General features: G+C 40.1%; 3 protein-coding genes and 1 pseudogene across 3 annotated transcripts; all 4 read left to right on the top strand.

Moving 5' to 3' along the window:
- The first annotated feature begins 535 nt into the window (after window positions 1-535).
- Window positions 536-1,516, top strand: LOC134618385 (P2Y purinoceptor 1-like). Its single transcript, XM_063463755.1, has one exon. The coding sequence runs from the start codon at window positions 536-538 to the stop codon at window positions 1,514-1,516; it is 981 nt and encodes a 326-aa protein (XP_063319825.1).
- A 3,003-nt stretch (window positions 1,517-4,519) lies between these two features.
- Window positions 4,520-5,533, top strand: LOC134618387 (P2Y purinoceptor 1-like). The gene has a single exon (XM_063463760.1). It carries the CDS (start codon window positions 4,520-4,522, stop codon window positions 5,531-5,533), a length of 1,014 nt encoding a protein of 337 aa, XP_063319830.1.
- Window positions 5,534-8,273: 2,740 nt separating this feature from the next.
- LOC134618388 (P2Y purinoceptor 1-like) lies at window positions 8,274-9,260 on the top strand (annotated as a pseudogene).
- Window positions 9,261-13,585: 4,325 nt separating this feature from the next.
- LOC134618389 (P2Y purinoceptor 1-like) lies at window positions 13,586-14,566 on the top strand. The gene has a single exon (XM_063463761.1). The coding sequence runs from the start codon at window positions 13,586-13,588 to the stop codon at window positions 14,564-14,566; it is 981 nt and encodes a 326-aa protein (XP_063319831.1).
- The last annotated feature ends 8,013 nt before the right edge of the window (window positions 14,567-22,579 follow it).

Raw genomic sequence — 22,579 nt, forward strand, 5'->3', positions numbered from 1 at the left:
TGGTTTCCCACACATTCCAGCTGATACACCTACGATCAGTCTATCTCCTCCCCCTGCTTCTTTTCCAAATAATTTAATCTTGTTCTGTGGAAGAGACCTAAGCTTCCCGTTTACATCTAGTAATATGAGTTCTTGTTGACACTGACTATCCTGCAAAAGCATTTGCAACACCTGGTGAATTTTAGGATTCAATGCCTGCCCACTCTTGCATGCCACCACCAGACAGGCCTCAAATATTATATTTCTGCATTTCTTTGTTTTGGTTTAAGTGTCTTTGAGTACTTTGAAAACAATACGCTGCATGCTTTCACATTCCAAACAATGCCCAAAGGCAAGCTTAAGATTGCATGAATATCTATTGAACGTGTTGCATTCACTTGACATCTCAGTCTTATGCTTCAGTGTGCAGGTTTCAAGCTTGAACATGACGTATAAATTGTTTAAAAAAAAAAATAGGGTGTGTTTTCTTTCACTTTCATGACATATAACTTTCCATGAAGGGGGCGATTGTGCAGACTTTTGCTTTGGAAGCACAATGAATAACAGTTCCTGTACTTCAGTCAACTTTAACTTCCATGAACACAAAATTCTACCTGCCATTTATGCCTTTGTTATCATTGTTGGTCTGGGAGGAAATGGATTGGGACTAAAGTCGATGCTGCAAAAAAAGAAGAAACTTCGACACATTAATTTGTTCCTTCTGAATCTTGGAGTTGCTAATTTTTTATTCCTGCTAACACTCCCATTTTTGTCATCGTACTACTTTATGGACAGTAAATGGATATTTGGAGATGCCTTCTGCAAGATCACAAGATTCTGCTTCAACTTGAACTTATACGGCAGCATTGGATTCCTCACCTGTATAAGTGTGTACAGGTACCTGGCTATTGTCCATCCACTGAAAGTGATGGGACGAATAACTGTGACTCACTCTGTGGCTATCTCAGTTTTGGTTTGGCTGTTGGTGATTGTTCAAAGTCTTCCAGACATCTTCTTCTCCAAAAACTCACCAAATCAAACTGAAAAATGCTACCATACCACCTCTAACGAGTATGTGGAGGATTATCTGAAATACAGTGTGGGTTGGACATTGACTGGGTTTGTTATGCCACTCCTTATTTTACTTGGCTGCTATGGACACGTGACTCTAGTTCTCTGTCATGCAAATACCATAAAGGAGGTGGTGAAAAAACGAGTGTTAAAGTTGTTATTCATCTTGAGCCTTCTCTTCTCGGTTTGTTACATCCCCTATCATATTTTCAAGAACCTCAGCCTTTATTCAAGAGTTTTGTCAAAACAGGGAAAATGTCCAGATTGGAATGAGGGAGTCTTTGGGGCTCATCAAATAAGTCGTGGAATTGTGTGTTTGAACAGTGTTTTGACTCCCCTGGTTTACCTCCATGTAAAGGATTTCCCTACTCGATTCCAACAGCTGCTCCAGCGAACTCGCCAGATCTTTAATTGGCCTAAATCAAGGAGTGGCAGAATCCCTGTGACACAGTCTGATAAAGTTTAACAAGTTTGCCATATGTTAAAAATCTTAAAAATGTTTTACATAACCATTGCATTGAAATAAACCAGCTCTACATGCATGCATTTTTGTTGTAATTGTATTCACACTGTATAAAATTTCACTGGTTTTGACTAAGTCAACATCAGCAGCCATTTAATAATAATATTTTATTTCTGATGCAACAAGCTTGTGATCCTTGAAATGGACAACTGTGGCATGATTATAGCACCCCCTGCCAAATGCAATGAATAAATAAAGGTGGGATACGTAAGTAAAGATCCTTTATTTTCCATGTAAAGCATCCTGGTGAAATGATGTTACATAGACAGCAGTGCCTAGAATTGGTACATTTTCAAATTAATTTATCAGCTAATATCTATGACACGCTTTCACCCACACCCCTTGGCTTATTATGAGAGGCCACCAAGACCCTCATAACACTATAGATAAATAGTAATGTCATTATCTTACCTTTGTGGCAAAATATGCTGATATGATAATAACCTGTACTTGATGTAGTGTCTAAGTTATATATTTTTATTGTATTTTTTCTTTTCTTTCCTAAACAAACTTGTGTATATTGTTTACATGATCGAAAATTAAACAAAAAAATCCTCACAACACCAACAGTTGCCTCAAGGTGTTTTATATTGTAAGGTAAAGATCCTACAATAGTATAGAAAAAATAAATAACTTTAAGAAGAAAGTATTGCCACCCAAAAGGAGAGAAGGGCAATATCATACACAAGTGCATGTAGTATAGTAGAGGCCTCTTGCCCCAGTTGGTCTTGTGTTGAAGAGTTTATGTTGATTTAAGATTTGTAGATATTTTTTTTTAACTTATATTGCAAAGGTTTAAGAAATATTCATGCAGACGGAGACTAACAAAGTAAAACAGGAAGAGACAAACACAGAACACAGAGATGAAAGACATGATGAGCAAACTGACAACATACAACTGACACACGTACACACAGATGAGACAGAGACAGACTGTACATGAAAGAGAACCAACCAAATCAGACAAGGAACTAGGAAATAGAAACGTGGATAACTAAAGTAGGGAGCAGTGGAAAATAATACCAAACTAGAAGACTAAACTGTTAGGGTACCTGGGTCGTCGACCCAGTGTTTTGTGTTTTTGGTTCTTTGATTTTGTTTATTTCATTATATTCTAGCTGTGCCTTATGGGTTATAGGTTTATTCTTAGTTTAGGTTTTCTGTGTGGGTTTTGTTAGAGTTTTAGTGTTCTGGTTTTCTGTCTGTGATCCATAGTTGCTGTCTCCCCTGTCTGCTGTATCCCCGTGTCAAGTCATGTGTCTCTGTGTTATGTTTCCTGTTTTACTTTGAAAGTCCGTGTCTCATGTTAATGTGTCTGGTTTTGCTTTCTTTGTCTCGTTAGGCCTGATTTGCCCCAGCTGTGTTTCCCTCCTGTTTCCCATTCCCTGATTGCTCCCTCTGTGTATTTAAGCCCCGTGTTTCTCTGTGTCTGTGTCGTGATCTACCCTCATCTTGCTGTGTGGCCCGGGACGCATGCACGCACGCACGCACGCACGCACGCACGCACGCACGCACGCACGCACGCACGCACGCACGCACGCACGCACGCACGCACGCACGCACGCTGGAGTTTCAGTTTTGTTACCCTTTTGGAGTTCAGCATTAAATCTGTTTTAAGTTCACGTTTTGCCTCCGAGTGTCTGCACTTTGGGTCCTTTTCCTGCCTGGACACAGCCGTTTCATAACATAAACAATGCACAACACATAATAAATCCAGACATACAGCGCTGTGCAAAGGTTTTAGGCAGGTGAAAAAAAGATGCTGTAAACAAAGAATGCTTTCAAAAATGGAAGCGCTAATCTTTTATTTTCATCAAGTGAATGAACAAAAGAGAAAGCTAAAACAAATCAATATTTGGTGTGACCACCCTTTGTCTTCGAAACTGCATCAATTCTTCTAGGTACACTTGCACACAGTTTTTGAAGGAACTCGACTGGTAGGTTGTTCCAATCATCTTGGAGAACTAACCACAGATCTTCTGTGATTGTAGGCTTCCTCACATCCTTCTCTCTCTTCATGTAATTCCAGACACACTCGATGATGTTGAGATCAGGGCTCTGTGGGGGCTTTACCATCATTCCCAGTACATCTCTGACTTGCTCACTGTCTACGGCTCAGTCAGACCTCTCAAGGATCAGATTCAGATGTTTTACATGTTCCCAGAAATAGATCTCAGTCTACTAAGGGTGCTTTCAGTTATTGGTTTTTCTTTGGTTTTACTGTTTTCATTGCTTGTAGGAAGTTTAAAGAAAAATCTGTCTTTATTTTCTGTGTTAAGCACACTGAGTTTTATTCATTTAACATATCATAAAGTGCTGTTACTTCATTACTTAAACAAAAAATCTATCCACAATGATGGATTTTATATTTTCATGCAGTGTTTTTAAAAAGATAAAATAATCAACAGTCTTTGTGAACAAGCAAGGAATTAGATGCATGAGATGTTTTGAAGAAAAAAAATCTGACTTCAGGTCCTTTTTCCTTTTGTTTGCTGTGGTGGTGTGCTTATCAAAGTATACCTTTATAAGATGGGTTTACAGACACAGAGAGTTGGTATGAGTGGGTAAACCAGACCACAAATGCTATTTATACCAGTAGGTTAGGATAACAGAGAGTAGTGGAAGGGTTGCAAATTACATACAAAGAACTAAAAGGTAAAAGTTAAAAGGGTTTTGTCACTGATCATGGGGTAACAGGCTACAATAACAGGAATAAAGATAAGGTTTATAAAAAGCAAATGGCCACAGGAACAGGAGGCCACATTCCAAAGGTTCAGACCTATCAAAACAAATCAGACAGTTACGGGACGATGCAAAGATGTTTATCTCAGCTCTGAAACCTGAAACTCAACATTTAGGGCTTCAAGCAACAACAGATAGATTTGCTGTCCCTTCACGTCTTTCACTTTTCATTCTGCTACAAAGGAGCGAGGTTGTGTGGACAACATGTCAGGAATAGCAACGAGTAAAACTTCCTTCTTTCATTCAGACTATGAACATGTAACTCTGACTGCTGTTTACACCTTTGTTTTTATCATTGGTCTGGGAGCTAACGGATGGGCGGTGAGGTCCTTGATGCAGAAATGGAAAATTCTTGGACACATTAATGTGTTTCTTCTAAACCTTGGAATTGCTAATCTTTTGTTCCTGCCAACTCTCCCATTTTTGTCAGCATACTACTTTATGAAGAATAAATGGATCTTTGGAGATGCCTTCTGCAAGATCACAAGATTCTGCTTCAACTTGAATTTATACGGCAGCATTGGATTTCTCACCTGTATAAGTGTGTACAGGTACCTGGCTATTGTCCATCCAATGAGGGTGATGGGAAGATTAACCGTCACTCTCTCTGTAGCTATCTCAGTCGTGGTTTGGCTGTTGGTGAGTGTTCAAAGTCTTCCAGATATGTTCTACCCAAAAACCTCCGCAAACAACACTGATACAAATAAAACTGAAAAATGTCACCATACCACCTCTACAGAGCATGTTGAGAATTACCTGAAATACAGTGTGGGTTGGACATTGACTGGGTTTGTTATGCCACTCCTTACCTTACTTGGCTGCTATGGACACGTGACTCTTGTTCTCTGCCACAAAAATACCATTAATAAGGTGGTGAAACAAAGAAGCTTAAGGTTGTTGTTCATTTTGATTTTGCTCTTCTCAGTTTGTTACATTCCCTACCATATTTTTAAAAACCTCAGCCTTTATTCAAGAGTTTTGATAAAACACAGGATGCGTCCAACATGGGATGAGGGAGTCTTCTGTGCTCATCAGATCAGTCGTGGTCTTGTGTGTCTGAATAGTGTTTTGAACCCCCTGGTTTACCTCCATGTCATGGATATTCCTGCTCAAATCAGACAGATGCTTCAGCGGTTTCGTCAGACATTTACTCGTTTGTTTGTGTCAAACTATGTCAGTGTGCCTGTGGCACAAACTGCAAACACAGCAATATCTTAACAGTAAATAATGACCTTGCACGCAAAAGTAACTAAATTAAAGACTGCTTTATGTACTACAATGCCCTTCATTCTCTTAATTATCACTCCCCTTCTTCTAACAGTTTTGACACAAGTGGTTAGACAAATATGTATATATACCTTTATCTATGTTTTTGTTTCCTATTCTATTGCCTTGTATTCTGTGAATGACTAAAACCTGGTGGAATGCATTTACTCTTTTGGTTTAAAACTCATTCTCCTTATCTTGTATGCAAGATGTCATTGTTATTCCTTGTTATTGCTCTGTATTAGATTCACTAGCTATTAGTCTTTAACTAATGATATTATGGATCTGAAATAAATGTAATTTAATCCTTGAAAATTGCATTATTCCAACCCCTTACAACAACAACTTTCACTTTAAGGATAGATCAGCACAGAAAACTGGCTCTGTATAATTATATTATATATGTATAATTTATTTCTTATTTAGTGCTATTAACATATTTTTTGCACTGTAAGGCCCACTTTAAATCCTTTAAGTTTCTCAAAAATCAACAGTTCACTTTATGTATGAATTCTGGTTGTGCTTACTGACCTTGAACCGATTTTATGTGGTACACGGCGCTCTGTTTTTAAGAACCTCAGCCTTTATTCAAGAGTTTTATCAAAACGGCTTACGAGTCCCGATTGGGATGAGGGAGTTTTTGGTCCTCATCAGATAACTCGTGGTCTTGTGTGTCTGAATAGTGTTTTGACTCCCCTGGTTTACCTCCGTGTAAAGGATTTCCCTGCTCAGCTCAGGCAGCTGCTCTGGCAGTTTTGTCAGATGTTTAGTTGTCTGAGTTTAAAGACTGCATTATGTAATTTATTTTATATCATTCTTTTAACTATTATTGTCTTTTTTTTAAAAAATCTACCTTCAAGCCTGTGAAGTTTATTGTGTTTATTGCTGACACAGAGTCCAGATGTATATGCAATGTATTTTGTAGTGGCAACCTCCGTTTTGTTTTCCTTTTTTTATTGGTCAATTTAAAATCTTGGACACTTAAGAATTGTTATTCAAAATATTGGAAGCATACATCCTCAGATTTAAAGCGACCTTCACTGACCTTATTTGCCATAGCTGGTATAAAGGGCTGTTGCTTCATTTGTCCTTTTGTTCGCCAGATTGTTTCATCATCTTCTGTCATAATAATATCCAAACTTCCAGTTTCTACTACAAAATCATAGTTCTTGTTAACCTTTAAGTTCCTGTGAAAGATTTAACTTGTTTCTGTTCTGTCATGTGCCAGCTTGTAGCTCTGTGTTCTGTGGAAAACCTTTGGATTTCCTGTCTGCCATATAGCCACTGTGAAATTTAGGTGGATTCCTCTGATACACATTTCATTGCCATTATGAATAAACTTTTCAATATTTACCAGTTGTTATCTACTGCACCTAAGCTTTGTCATTAATAATTAGCATAGCTCATTACTGGGAACTGCTAAAGAAGTATCATATTATCCTATAAAATAGCCTAGTTCTAAAAAATTTGTGATAAAGATAACTTTGAATCTTTTTTCAATGTACCTGTGCTCAAAGCTAAATCTATCTATAGGGTGTATTGAAAACACTATATAAAGTATGCCGCTTGTAAATAAGTTGAACACAATCATGATGTATTATTTGAAAATTCATATTGGTAGATAAAAAGTAATTAATCTTATCTTTAGATCTAAAGGACATCTCAAACTTTAGTCTTATTCATGGCTATTATTAGTTGTCTTCTAACAACCAGAAGTGTGTATGATTTTTTTTTCTATAGTGCCTAACAAGCCTTGTGCAGTCAAGCTTAACAGTTACTACATGACTGAAACACAAACTTAATGTCTTTTAATAAAAATGATGCAGATAAACACTGGTCGCTCTGAATGGCTGCTGAGATTCTTGCTGCAGAAATGGAAAAATCTTGTACACATCAATGTGTTTCTTCTAAATGTATGCCTATCAGGTAAGCGTTATGAGAAATGCGAGTGGACTCAGAGAGCAGAACACACGGAGACACAGAGTTGCGATCAAGGAACTTTATTAACAGTGGGGGGCGAATTTCAGGGACAATGTATTTACAACAGAAAGTGAATGGGAACGGGGAGCCAGGACGTCCAGGGCAAGAAACACACACTAGTACCGCACTCGATCTAATTCTTAGAGGAACATGAGAATTGGGAGGGTCTTGCCCAAAATCCAGAACAAACATAAATGAGAATTTACCAAGAGAGTTGGAGAGTTTACTTGGTACTGTCTGCAAAAACCTCCGGAAGGAGACGAACCAGACGAGGCTACGCGGAGAAACAGAGAGGCGATAGTCCTAGGGAGGAAACAAAACACCGTACAGTCACAAGCGAAATAAATCCACAGGCTCTAGTAGGCAGGTGGGCAGGTTTACAGGCACTCCAGAAAGGACAATACTCCAACACTAGAGCTCTGTCGGGCAGCTCCTTAAGAACGCTTCTGAAGAAAGTGTCTAATGAATGACAGGTGTGCCAGGTTTTATTATTTTCAAAAGATAATAACAAGCTGTTCTTCTGAAAAAGCAAAGAAATGGATGCATGAGATTTCACACACGTATGTATCTCAGATCTCAAACTTGTTTCAGCATGCATGGAGGGTCACAAGCAGGAGGAACATGTACATCTGGTCTTATTCTTTCCACTTCTTTCACTTTTAATTCCACCACAGAGGAGAGCAGTTGTGTGGACAACATGTTAGGAGACAGAATGAATACGACTGAATGGTTTCGTTCAGTCTATGAACATGTAACTCTGCCTGCTATTTATACCTTTGTGTTCATTATTGGTCTGGGAGCTAATGTATGGGGACTGAAGTCTCTGCTTCAGAAATGGAAAAGTCTTGGTTACATTAATGTGTTTCTTCTGAACCTTGGAATTGCCAATTTTTTGTTCCTGCCAACACTTCCATTTTTAACAGCCTACTACTTTATGAAGAGTAAATGGATATTTGGAGATGCCTTCTGCAAGATCATAAGATTCTGCTTCAACTTGAATTTATATGGCAGCATTGGATTCCTCACCTGTATAAGTGTGTACAGGTACCTGGCTATTGTCCATCCACTGAAAGCGATGGGAAGGATGACTGTCTGTAATTCTGTGGCTATGTCAGTTTTGGTTTGGCTGTTGGTGAGTGCTCAAAGTCTTCCAGATATGTTCTTTCCCAAAAACTCAAAAAATAGAACTGAAAAATGTCACCATACCACCTCTCATGAGTATGTTGAGAATTACCTGAAATACAGTGTTGGCTGGACATTGACTGGGTTTGTTATGCCACTCCTTATCTTTCTTGGCTGCTATGGACATGTGACTCTTGTTCTCTGCCGCAAAAATACCATTAATAAGGTGGTGAAACAAAGAAGCTTAAAGTTGATGTTCATTTTGATTTTGCTCTTCTCGGTCTGTTACGTCCCCTACCATATTTTTAAGAACCTCAGCCTTTATTCACGAGTATTTTTTTAAAAAAATGGAAAGTATCCAACATGGGATGAGGGAGTCTTCTGTGCTCATCAGATAAGTCGTGGTCTTGTGTGTCTGAATAGTGTTTTGAACCCCCTGGTTTACCTCCATGTCATAGATATTCCTGCTCAGCTCCAACAGCTGCTTCAGCGGTTTCGTCAGACATTTACTCGTTTGTTTGTGTCAGAATACGGCAGTGTACCCATGGAACAAACTGTGAGCACAACAATATTTTAACAGTAATTAATGACTTTGACTTTGTCATTTAGAGTTGAGTGTAAAGACTGCTTTATGTATTATACTGTCTATACTATCTTTTTCTGGATAACAGTTTTAGCTCAAATGGATTTACAAATGTATATAAAAAGCTTTGTCTCTGTGTTTGTTGTTCTTCTGTTGCCTTGCATCGCTGAATACCTGAAATCCAGTAAAATGCATTTTTCTCTTTTGGTTTAAAACACATTGTCCCTTTTTTGCAAGCAGGATTGTAATTGCTTCTAATCATGATATAATAATGTTGTATTTCTGAAATAAATGTAACTTAATCCTTAAAAACTGCATTATTTAAATCCTTTACAGCAACATTTTCACATTGAAAATATAAACAACCACGGAGACATGACTATACATGCGTAGTGGATTGGAGGCAAGACAACAGAAACTAAAGACTAGATAAGAAAGCTAAGGTGATCTCAACACATGTTAAACAGATGAATAGCTATAGTAACTAGCACAAGGAACAGGTTCTTAATCTTAGAATATTTAATAAACCAAACCAAAAGTCCAAACAGAAATGCTGGGTCACAGACCCAGGACCATGACACTATTAATTTAAGCGTAGATCAGGAAAGAGCACTGGCAGATTAGTATCATTTATTTCATGTTCAATGTGATTTTAATCACTGACACAGTTTTCAGGTTAGTAACCATTTTTCTTTAGATTTGTGTAGGTTATGTGTACAGCAAAATAATTTCCCATAAAAAACATCTGCTGGACTATTAAGCTTGTATAGCAGTAGAACAGTGTTGGTGGAATTTAATCAAAATTAACTTTTGTTTCATGCCTACTATAAGCCAGCTTGGCAGTGAACAGGTGATTCATATTTGATATAAGATACACAATATTTGGCTTTTAGGTTGCTTGGGAATTCTAATAATGTATAGTATTTGATGTATACTGCTCTAAGCAAGGGCACACACACACACACACACACACACACACACACACACACACCCTAGATTCATTATTTTTATTTATTAAGTCATAACATTTTTTAAAAATCCACTTTAAAGTCTGCTGTATTGTGTTTTATTGTGTTTAGTTGTGCTTTGCCCCAATGTGGGACAGTTTCCAATTCAGTTGTTCTATTGTACTAAGTATGACTGTAAAATGACAGTAAAGAGTTATCATATCTAACAAAGTAATTGATGAATTTCTAACTATAATATTTTTTTTGTATTTCTCTCCATCTTTTTGAACTTGAAAATATGAAGATATTTAATTGAATATTTATTAAAAAATGTATTTAAAGTCTTTAATTTAATTTAAAGACTTTTATTGAAAGACAAAATTTTACTTTCACATTCTTTTCTTGTTAATCCCATACTGTACAACTAGTCTGTCAAACGGAATAAAGTCTGTTTATTCTAATATATGTTGTAAGTGTAACCTGGGTTAAAAAGATGCATAGATGGTAAAAGATAAGTAAAGTCTGAGAATATATAAATATCAAAGAGTTAAATTCATTTATTTAAATTTCTTGTTTATTAAAAAGATCAAAGTTCATGTAAAATGATTAAAAACCTGTTTGCATTGTTTAAAATAAGTTATCTTTCTTTTCTTGTGAATTGTTTGTGAGAACTGTAATCTCCTATGGGGATATCGTCTGTGAAGGTAACAGAGGGTGGAGAAGAAAAAAGAGAGCGCGAGGAGAGAGGGTGGTGGTGCGTGAGTTACACGGAGCATCCGGAGAAGTTAGCTTGTTTTATGCAGTACTGTACTAATAAGTGTGTTTTGACTTTTCGAAAAGATAAGTCACAGTGTCGGTAAGCTAGTGACATGACACGTAAAGTTTCGGCGTGAAGCTGCTGGACTGTGTGTTTTGTTTACTGCGGCCGTGCACGCCTTGAGTTAAAGTGAGGCTAACCCAGCCGTGCGCTAATAAGGACTACTGTAAACTGCCGTTTCGCTAAAGTTGTGGGACGTAAAAAGCTGCAGAGGATCGTTACCGAACTGGATAGCGACAGACGGACCCCAGATAGTCACTCTGAGTGCCCGCGTCACTCTGAGTACCTCTGGCAACGTGGGAAGCTAAAACAGGTAGCTTGTGGAGCACGTGGAGATCACGGACCTCATCTCGTCATCTACTGCAGTCAGAGCGGAGTGTTTCTGAAGGAGCTGGAGACAACTTGTTGCCTGGATTAACCTGATGGGAATCGCAAGTTTCACAAGGTACTGAGTTTATTTATTTATGTTGCTCGTTGAGTGAAGAACTTCCGGTTTGGAGATCGTTTTGGATTTATACTGGAGCAATACAGGCCTGCAACGTAGGTTGTATTTCTGCCGGCTTTAGGTTTAGTTTGGGACTATAATTGTTTTACCACTGTATATGTGGAGATTCTGTGAACAACTGGTAAATTGTTGTGTGTGTTTTACTTTGCCTTAATACTGAAACCTGCCATTTTATTATTTTATTATTTTCATTATTTTAGTCAATTAAAGGAGGGTTACATTGGTTTACCTTTACATGGTGTATGATATGATTTACTGCACTGCAGACACTAGTGTTCATTTTCGCGTGTAGTGCCACTGTTAAGGAATAACTTCACTGATCCCAAAAACAAAAGAGAAGTTAATTTAAAAATATCGTACGAGAGTACACTAGAAAAAGAACCCAAAGCCCATTTATTTAATGATATTGAGTAAATGAGGGCTACATAAGTATTTCATTCCTTGGCAACTCCAATCTGGGAAGTTAATCATATTAATGTTCTGTAGTATGTCACGGTTGTTCCAGATTAGTGTAGGTTTGCATGAGATTAATGAAGTCATTTTTAGAAACTTCCACCATGCTTTCAGATAACTTTTGCTTTCACATTTAAACTCCAACCAGAGGGAGACTTTAACCTTTTGTTTCAATCATAAAACTGCCGACAGTTTGAGTGAGCAGTTTTATGATGTTTTATAATAATAATAATAATAATAATAAACTTTATTTATAAAGCACACTCAAAACCAAGGGTATACCAAGGTGCTTAATAAGTAACATAGAGAATAAAAGGAAATAGAAATAGGACCAAAGCAAGTACTAGGTATGCAAGGTAGGTATGCAAGCAGATAACTGCCACTGATACATAGGAGAAGCACCAGATACAGAACAAACAAGGAATTAAATGAGCATAAAAGTGCAAAATATAAAATCATAAGTGAAATGTTAACTAGAAGGAATATATTTGTGTGTGTATATATATATATATATATATATATATATATATATATACACACATATTAGGGGTACAACAATACATGTATCTGTATTGAACTGTTCAATACACTGCTTTTGGTTCGGCATGCATATGTATTAAGCAATACAGAATTTTTAATTTATTGGATCAACTTTTCCTCTGACGATGCTGTCTGTGTTGAGAGCTCAGTGGATCTGCGTTCGACTACTCTGCCTAGGCTGCATTGTCGAGCTCAGATCCACTGAGTACCCATACGCATTCACTCACGCTAGCAAGACAGAAGTTAAGCTCGTTGCAGCATGGCAACTGCCTCAACGCTACCTGAAATTGAACCTCCTCTACCATCATTGAGATCTGTCGTATGGAACTATTTTGGTTTTCATGTGAAGTATGACCCTGATGGTAAGCGCTTCGTGGACAAAAGTACAACAGTAAGTCGGATGTGCCAGGCAATGCTCAATTACATCAGTGAAAACACAATGAATATGACTGCACCTTTACGCTGACATCATCAGTGCAAAGACAAGTGGAAGCAGACAAAAACAACAACAAGCACGCATGCTACAAACTTTACCCGAGTCATTTAGACAGCCGTTAGCACATGATTCTTAGAGGGCAAAAGAAACAGGGCAATGGCTACTTTTATTGCTGTCGACATGCGACCATTTTCTGTTGTAGAAAACACCGGGTTTCAGGAAAGCTGCGAGTACTTGAGTCCCGTTACAACTAAGTGCTAGCACTCCAGAAGGTGAGTGTGAGGGGAGGTCCTTCAGAGAGTGGTTCATTTTAAGGGGGCCTGATATGTTCAATATGCTGCTGAGAATATACCCCAGAAGAAGGGAATAGTATAGCTAGAGACATTTCTCTGTAATAAACTTTCTTTTCCACAAATGAGCAAGATTAAGGTTGCATGCATATCTACATGAGGCGTTGCATTTACTTTAGATCTCAGTCTTATGCTTCCGTGTGCAGGGTTTCAAGGTTGAACATGACGTATAAATTGTAAAAAAAGAAAATAGGGCGTGTTTTCTTTCACTTTATGACATAGAACTTTCCATGAAGGGGGAGATTGTGCAGACTTTTGCTTTAGAAGCACAATGAATAACAGTTCCTGTACTTCAGTCAACTTAAAACTCCATGAACACAAAATTCTACCTGCCATTTATGCCTTTGTTATCATTGTTGGTCTGGGAGGAAATGGATTGGGACTAAAGTCGATGCTGCAGAAAAAGAAGAAATTTCGACACATTAATCTGTTCCTTCTGAATCTTGGAGTTTCTAATTTTTTATTCCTGCTAACACTCCCATTTTTGTCAGTGTACTACTTTATGGACAGTAAATGGATATTTGGAGATGCCTTCTGCAAGATCACAAGATTCTGCTTCAACTTGAATTTATACGGCAGCATTGGATTCCTCACCTGTATAAGTGTGTACAGGTACCTGGCTATTGTCCATCCACTGAAAGCGATGGGACGAATAACTGTGACTCACTCTGTGGCTATCTCAGTTTTGGTTTGGCTGTTGGTGAGCGCTCAAAGTCTTCCAGATATTTTCTTCTCCAAAAACTCACCAAATAAAACTGAAAAATGCTACCATACCACCTCTAACGAGTATGTGGAGGATTATCTGAAATACAGTGTGGGCTGGACATTGACTGGGTTTGTTATGCCACTCCTTATTTTACTTGGCTGCTATGGACATGTGACTCTTGTTCTCTGTCATGCAAATACCATAAAGGAGGTGGTGAAAAAACGAGTATTAAAGTTATTATTCATCTTGAGCCTTCTCTTCTCGGTTTGTTACATCCCCTATCATATTTTCAAGAACCTCAGCCTTTATTCAAGAGTTTTGTCAAAACAGGGGAAATGTCCAGATTGGGATGAGGGAGTCTTTGGGGCTCACCAGATAAGTCGTGGAATTGTGTGTTTGAACAGTGTTTTGACTCCCCTGGTTTACCTCCATGTAAAGGATTTCCCTACTCGATTCCAACAGCTGCTCCAGCGAACTCGCCAGATCTTTAATTGGCCTAAATCAAGGAGTGGCAGAATCCCTGTGACACAGTCTGATAAAGTTTAACAAGTTTTCCATATGTTAAAAATCAGGAGGGCAACCTGTCTTGAGGGTGTAGACAGGCTAGGATCACCCAGGGAAACGGGAGGGGGCTACTGAGCCGGGACCCACAGTAGCCCACTCATTATCCAGGTCCCAGGTAAATCCGCTCTCTCTGTGCAAAACATCTCGCATCAACAAGCACCACAAAATGACTCTACACGCACTGAAACTGCTCCCAAAGAGCCAAACAGCAACAAATTGACAAGCGACACATCTAATGGTTAAAGTGTGGGCAAAGTACTGGCAGGAAAGAGGGGACAATGTCTGGCTGCTGAACAGATTACCACCACATATGTCCGTGCACACATTTGAGCGGAGTTTTCAGGACAGAGTCTGGTGTTTGTCCCAAATGAACCATCACAGTTGCCTGAGGGTCTTGTCATGCAAGAGGGACTGGTCACAATAACGGAGGGCAGGTCAGTGTACATCCCAGTTGCGATAGCTAATACCAACAAGCGGGATGTCAACTTAATTCCTCAAACTGTTCTAGGACATCTGGAAGAAATAAAAGCAGTGTACCCCATCACCCCTGAAAAGACACAAGACTTGGTGGAGCAGATTTCTTCACAGCCTCCTATACAGGTGAATGAGGATATTAACACACCTTCCTCCAGCCATAAGCCACCTCAGTGGGACCCTCCAGTTAAGTTGGACCATCTCAGTGAAAATGAACAACAAACTCTGAGACAGCTGTAAAGAGAGGAATGTCATGCTTTTGCTTATGATGATAAAGATGTTGGGTGCATCCCCATTTTAAACATGCACATCACATTGCATGACACAACACCTGTTTGAAAGACCTACATATCCATGCCAAAACCTCTGCACCAAGAGGTGAAAGACTATCTTCAAGATCTGCTGAACCATGGGTGGATTTCAGAGTCCAGGTCACCCTACTCATCTCCAGTTGTCTGCGTTTGGAAAAAGTCAGGTGAACTGAGACTGTGCTGTGATTACAGGGAACTCAACCAGAAGTCAGTACCAGACAGGCACCCAATTCCCAGAATTCAGGACATGCTAGATTCCTTTCATGGCAGCTCCTGGTTCTCTGTTCTTGATCAGGGGAAAGCATACCATCAGGGGTTCCTGGACCCTGACAGCCTTCATCACACCTTGGGGCTTATACCAGTGTAACTGCATACCCTTTGGCCTCAGCTCAGCCCCGCAGAGTTCAGCGGAGCATGGAGGACTGTTTAAGGGGCCTGCGGGATGTAATCTGTCAGCCATATTTGGACGACAACCTAGTCCACTCTCCTTCATTTGATACTGATCCTGAACACATCAGAGCCGTCCTACAGAGATACCAAAAAACATGGTATCAAACTCAGCCCACAGAAATGTGACATTTTCAAGAGAAAGGTATGTTTCCTTGGTCGGATGGTGTCTGAAGAGGGATATACCACGGACCCAGTTTCTGTACAAGCTCTCAGAAATAAACCACCATCCACAGTGGGGGAACTGAGTCGGGTCCTAGGATTCCTGTCCTACTATAGGTCCTATAGTATATATGGATAAGGTCTTCAATCACTTTGCTCTGAACTTTGCTTTCCCAGCACGAATCCACCATGACATGGGCAGGGAATTTGAGAATCACATGTTTTCCCAGCTGCAAAAAGTCTGTGGTCTACGTGGCTCTCACACTACCCCATATCATCCACAAGGAAATGGGCAAGTGGAGCGTTTCAACAGAACTTTATTGTCCATGTTGAGAACACTAACTGACCTTGAAAAGGCAGACTGGAAGGAGTCACTGGCAAAAGTAGTGTACGCCTAGAACTGCACTCGGAATGAGGCTACAGGATTTTCCCTGTACTATTTATTGTTTGGCCGTACTCCGAGACTTCCTATAGACATCTTGTTCAACTTGCCTTCACAGGAACAGCAATTAAGCTACGTGGAGTATGTGACAAAATGGCAGGAGGAAAAAGCCGCACAGTACACAGGAACCTGTTGCTTCCATGTGACAGCCTACCTGTAGAAAAACCACACAGACAGGAGCAAAACAAAAGACGTAAAAGCCTAAGACAAAAGGGGGGAGAAGTTCAACAACATCTACTACAGCAAGACGAGGACATAAAGAGTGAAGATGAGGGTGAGGTTGTCTGAAGGTTGTCCCTCAAACCCTGAAATCTGAGGTGGGTGAACAACAACTGGGAAAGCCTCAAACCGCTTCTGTGGATGTAGGCTTCCTCACATCTCTCTGTCTCTTTATGTAATCGCCTTTCTGTTGTCCCTTTCTTACAGGACAACAGAAAGGTACATGATCCTGAGTTGCAGACAACAGAGCAACATTACAACCAACAGGAGTCACAAGATGAGCAAATACCAGATGAACAACAAGATGAGCAAGGAAACAGTGACTCAAACAGTGAACAAGTGTTGTCACCTGTCCTCAAACACCCCAAGAGAGAGTGACACCAGCCCAAACTGCTGACATATGACGTGTTAGGACAACCCACAGTCAGACAAGCTGATATGGACAATATTAAAACGGGAGCTATTTGCACCCAGGGACTGTGGAGGCCTTGGTGGCCTGAAAATATATACCAGCAAGGTGTGAGAGACAGTAATAAGAAACTGATCCAGAATAAAGACATTAACCCTCTGGGGTCGACGGATGCTCCGGCGCGTCAAGATCACATAACCAATTTAAGAGGAAACAGCTACAAGATGCAGCAACTCAGAGTCTCCATATAAACTTGGGTCAAACTATTTACCAGTCTTTAAATTGTGTCGATAGGCCATGTAAAAGCAGAGTTATGAAAAAAATACACGCAATGTTTTTTTCTGAACAAAACAGTGGTGTTTACAGCGGGAAGAAATGGTAAAAACACTGTTTTCTAAGGACAGCGCTAGCAAACACTCTCCGCTGGCGAGTGGAAAAAGAAAAAGAAAAAACACCCCTTCCCTATTGGTGTTAAAGTGTGCCATTTCAACCAATCAAAAAAATGATGTGGCAACATGTGGCACTTGGTTGTTTAGGGAGAGGGGGAAGTTTTAGGAGTGATGCCCGTGAGAGAAAGTGGGCGAGTGAAAGAAAGAGAGAGAGCGAGTTTTCACATGTGAGACATTAGTGACGTTTAGTGTGTTTGGAGGCTATAGTTAAAGTGTTGTGTAGTCAATGTTTTGTTTTGTGTGTCAGTTATACTAGTGAATGTCACATTTGCTCCAAAAAAGCCACCAAAAGCAGATTACGGTGTAAACACCGTCTCCACATGGAAAACAGGACTGATACACCTCCTGTTGTCAGACCTGCAGGGTTTAGGCCTGTGGTGTTCTCCTCTGTCTTATAGTGGACACGAACTATTTTTTTGGAGTGGCACAAATAATTTGTGTGTATTCTTATTTGATGCAGAACACCTGATTGTTCTGTAAATAGTTTTAAATGGTTATATAAAAAACTCCTGAGGCCTTGGCTGTATTTTTAGGTAAATAATACCATATAACTTTGTTTGAAAAACTTGTGCATAATTTTCAGAAATGTACAATTTCTATTTGCATTTCAAGTTATGAAAATGATTCTTTAAACATCTTTTTTCTACTCTGATTTTTAAGTTTTGTCTGAATTTAGATCAATTGTGCTAATATAGTATGTCAAAATGAAAAAAATAACTCAAATTTCAGATATTTGAGGTTGTGCTGAAAATAATGATACCAAGGACAGCAAGACAAACAGTTTTTAAAAGTGAAATATAGAGGTAAAATCAAAAGTAGTCAAAAACGGCCAATTATACCCTAGACCCCAGAGGGTTAACATGAACATTGTGACAAGCAGAATAGAGCAAACACACCACCAAAAGACAATGGACAGAATGGTGTGGCTGGACATATGATGGTGATGACCATCTGTAAAAGTGCCTCAATATGTAAACAAATTTAAGTGTGGTAACAGACTAGTGTATTGTTGTCCAAATATTGAGTCTGGTTACAGTCGAAAATTCATAGTAATATGATGAACTTGTTTACTAACCTTGAGGGAGAAAAATTACTTGGCACAACATGAATCATGATTAGCTTCTACTATGAGTTTTAATTTGCTGAATGTAACATAGTGTGGGAAATGTTTCATTGAACAGATGTCAGAAGTATGTGTAACCATAATTGTTACTCAGGGATAGGTATATCTAGTAGCAGAGATGGGCAGTAACGTAATCCGATTACTTTTTTCAAGTAACGAGTAAAGTAAGGGATTACTATTGCAAAAACGGTAATTAGATTACCGTTACTTTCCCGTAGGAACGTAACGGGAAAGTTACTGCGTTACTAAAACCGTGATTTTTTTTGCGAGAATGTCTCATGACAGTGACCTAAGCGAGTGCGACGTTCGTGACAACAGCTGTGTGCAGATCAACAATGGATAATATATCGAGTGCGGGAGAGAGTATGAGCGTGCAGCGTTTAAAGCGTGGATGTACTGACCTTATTTTGAGTTTGATTCCATAAAAAGTGACAAAAACATTAGTGTCCGTTGTGCGTGGGAAGAAAACTTCTTTTTACAGCGAAAAAAACCCCTAAACTTCCGAGCAAGCACCGAGTGCGCTACGACGTAATGGGAAATTCACAGAGAGACTCGCGGATTCTTCAACTGACCGCTGCGGCACACCTGCACCAGGGCAAACCTCCGCCTACCCCACTCCTGCTTTGCAGGTGAAAATAGAGCAACAGGACCGCTAATCTTTGATTTTATGTATTTTCTGCTGTGTTTTACTTGCATCTATTTGAAAGAGTGAGTGTAAACACAAAAAAATATTTTATTTTATGTGCTGGAATGTGCAGAAAATAGGTTTAAATGTTAAACAAATTTCTTCCAGTCAGAGAATGTTGCATATAATTTATTTTTTGCTTGATGCATAAAGTTAAAAGATTAAAACTAATAAAACAAGTTTTAAAAAGAGACTTTTCCATTTGATTACATTTTCTATGATGGATTATGCAGAAAAAGTAGAATTGGGCTGAAAGATCTATCGCTTTATCACCTATTCAGGTTGTAAATCGTGTTTTTAAAAAGTAACTAAGTAACTAAGTAATTAATTACTTTTGAAAATAAGTAATCAGTAAAGTAACTGGATTACTTTTTTGGGGAAGTAATCAGTAATTAGTTACTGATTACTTTTTTCAAGTAACTTGACCAACACTGTCTAGTAGTACAAAAGAAATGTACTGATAACAGCAAACATGTGAAAAAAGTTTGGGAAAAATAGAATCCTTTTTTTCTCACATAATTTTTTTGATTTTATTTTTGTTGTTACAATAGTTTGCATCAGCACAGAGCGAAAAGCTCATTTGTTCCCACCTGATGTGATATTAGGGCAATATTTAGTTTCGCCAGTAGGTGGCAGTGGCGGCTCAGACAAACGGGTGACTGACAAAATAATCCATGACAAAAGTAACGCAGGCCAGTTATTATAATGGAAGCCGTCAGTAACACAGAACTGTTTTGCTGTGTTTCTTTTTTTTTTTTTTTTGCCTGTCCCGTTTGGTTCTTTTGCCATCAGAATTATTGTCTAAAGGCGAAGAAAGATGCCCAACGGATTTACTTTACCACATGGACCATCCCAGCCTTGCCGTAATGGTCTATTTGATTCACCTTTTATTGTTTATTTTATTTTATTTTTTTATTTTCACTTGCTAGATGCGGGACAGACTTGAATGAGGAAAAGAAAAGGGAGAAAGAAAGAGGGGGAAAAAACAGCGGAGAAGAGGGACGGGGATAAAGGGCAAAAAAAAACCAAAAACCAACTAAATAAGCAGACAAAAAATACATATATCAATCACCTGGATCACCTGTTGAGAAAGAAAAAAAGAAAACAAGCAGAAGAAAACGAGAGCAATAGAATAAACAACATCACGATGATATATGGGAATATAACAGTAAATACTAAATATTAAACATTATTGTGCAGCACGTAATATCGACAGCGCACAGTGTGCTTTGAGGTAGGAGCCAAAAAGGGTGTAGTTTGTGTGTGTGATCACCTGTGTGTACACCTGTGAGCATGGACGCGCTTGTTTTTAAAAGGTTCCTTCATGTAATGATCTGTTAGAGGGTGTGGGGAGCCACAGCCCCGTCCACCAGGGCATGAAGCAGGTATGGAGGAGATCAAGACTCCAGACATCCAGAGGTCCCCAGAACACAAGAGACCAAGGAAGACCAACAGAGGGGCAGCCGCGCCACTGTCCCAGAAAGAGCTGAGGAGAGTCCCAGATGAGGGGTCACTCAGCAGCCGCGGAGCAGAAGCCAGGGGGGGTTGCAGTGACGTGCCCGTGAGCTCCGCCGGCAGCCAGCTGTGCCAGAGTGACCGAGCCCCAGGCCGAGGGCACCCCACCCCCGAAGTGGCCCGAGCGAGCCCCAGGCTCCAGGCCCCGATAAGCAGCCACCAAGGAGTGAGCCGGTGTGTACCTGGACGCCCATCCCCGGACACAAAGAACCACCAACGCACCGATGCCTGAGGGCGTCTGCCACCGGCAGGGGAAGTGGTGGGGGGAGATAGGCCTCCATACCTTGGAGGGCCTGAGATGTCCCCAGAGAGGTGGCGTCTGATACCCAACCTGACATATAGACAGACACAGACATACAGGCACACACAGATACAAACATCCATTCCCACCCTCATGCTCTCATATGCAACTACTCAGCACTCAACTAACGTGGAGACAGACATAGAGAGACATTGTACACACAATCACACTCCCCAAGCGTACTCTAAGAACCGGGTCTAGGTACCCTTGCCCCTGGAGGGGGAAACTGCACCCAGACCCAGGTGGTGTTACCCTTTTCCCTGCGGTGGGGAGAAGCAGACCGCCCTGACTCCGCAGCAGCAGGGAGGCCCCACATTCCAGACCCCAGTCAGACGGCCAACTCCTCCTCCTAGCCCCCCCGCTCCAGCAGGCCGCAGAGAACGGGGGTGTGAGAAGACTCCAAACCTTTGGATATGCTTAGGCTACAAAAAGATTTCCCAAGCCTTGAACATCCCACGGAGCACTGTTCAAGCGATCATTCAGAAATGGAAGGAGTATGGCACAACTGTAAACCTACCAAGACAAGGCCGTCCACCTAAACTCACAGGCTGAACAAGGAGAGCACTGATCAGAAATGCAGCCAAGAGGCCCATGGTGACTCTGGACGAGCTGCAGAGATCTACAGCTCAGGTGGGGGAATCTGTCCATAGGACAACTATTAGTCGTGCACTGCACAAAGTTGGCCTTTATGGAAGAGTGGCAAGAAGAAAGCCATTGCTAACAGAAAACCCGCTTGCAGTTTTCCACAAGTCATGTGGGGGACACAGCAAACATGTGGAAGAAGATGCTCTGGTCAGATGAGACCAAAATGGAACTTTTTGGCCAAAATGCAAAACGCTATGTGTGGCGGAAAACTAACACTGCACATCACTCTGAACACACCATCCCCATCGTGCTCTGGGGGTGCTTCTCTTCATCAGGGACAGGGAAGCTGGTCAGAGTTGATGGGAAGATGGATGGAGCCAAATACAGGGCAATCTTGGAAGAAAACCTCTTGGAGTCTGCAAAAGACTTGAGACTGGGGCGGAGGTTCACCTTCCAGCAGGACAACGACCCTAAACATAAAGCCAGGGCAACAATGGAATGGTTTAAAACAAAACATATCCATGTGTTAGAATAGCCCAGTCAAAGTCCAGATCTAAATCCAATCGAGAATCTGTGGCAAGATCTGACAACTGCTGTTCACAAACGCTGTCCATCTAATCTGACTGAGCTGGAGCTGTTTTGCAAAGAAGAATGGGCAAGGATTTCAGTCTCTAGATGTGCAAAGCTGGTAGAGACATACCCTAAAAGACTGGCAGCTGTAATTGCAGCAAAAGGTGGTTCTACAAAGTATTGACTCAGGGGCAATGTTCCCTCTAAGCAACGCACATGCGCAATTGCGCACTGCTGGCACGGTCTCTGCGCACAGAAAATCTGCATTGCGCACAGAAAAAAAAATCTCACCTGAATTGAAAT

The sequence above is a fragment of the Pelmatolapia mariae genome, linkage group LG20, assembly GCF_036321145.2.
Source record: "Pelmatolapia mariae isolate MD_Pm_ZW linkage group LG20, Pm_UMD_F_2, whole genome shotgun sequence".
NCBI classification, from domain to species: domain Eukaryota; kingdom Metazoa; phylum Chordata; class Actinopteri; order Cichliformes; family Cichlidae; genus Pelmatolapia; species Pelmatolapia mariae.

Bases quoted from the DNA above. Each gene is read 5' to 3' on its own strand.
- LOC134618385 (XM_063463755.1), top strand. From the start codon at position 536: ATGAATAACAGTTCCTGTACTTCAGTCAACTTTAACTTCCATGAACAC.
- LOC134618387 (XM_063463760.1), top strand. From the start codon at position 4,520: ATGTCAGGAATAGCAACGAGTAAAACTTCCTTCTTTCATTCAGACTAT.
- LOC134618389 (XM_063463761.1), top strand. From the start codon at position 13,586: ATGAATAACAGTTCCTGTACTTCAGTCAACTTAAAACTCCATGAACAC.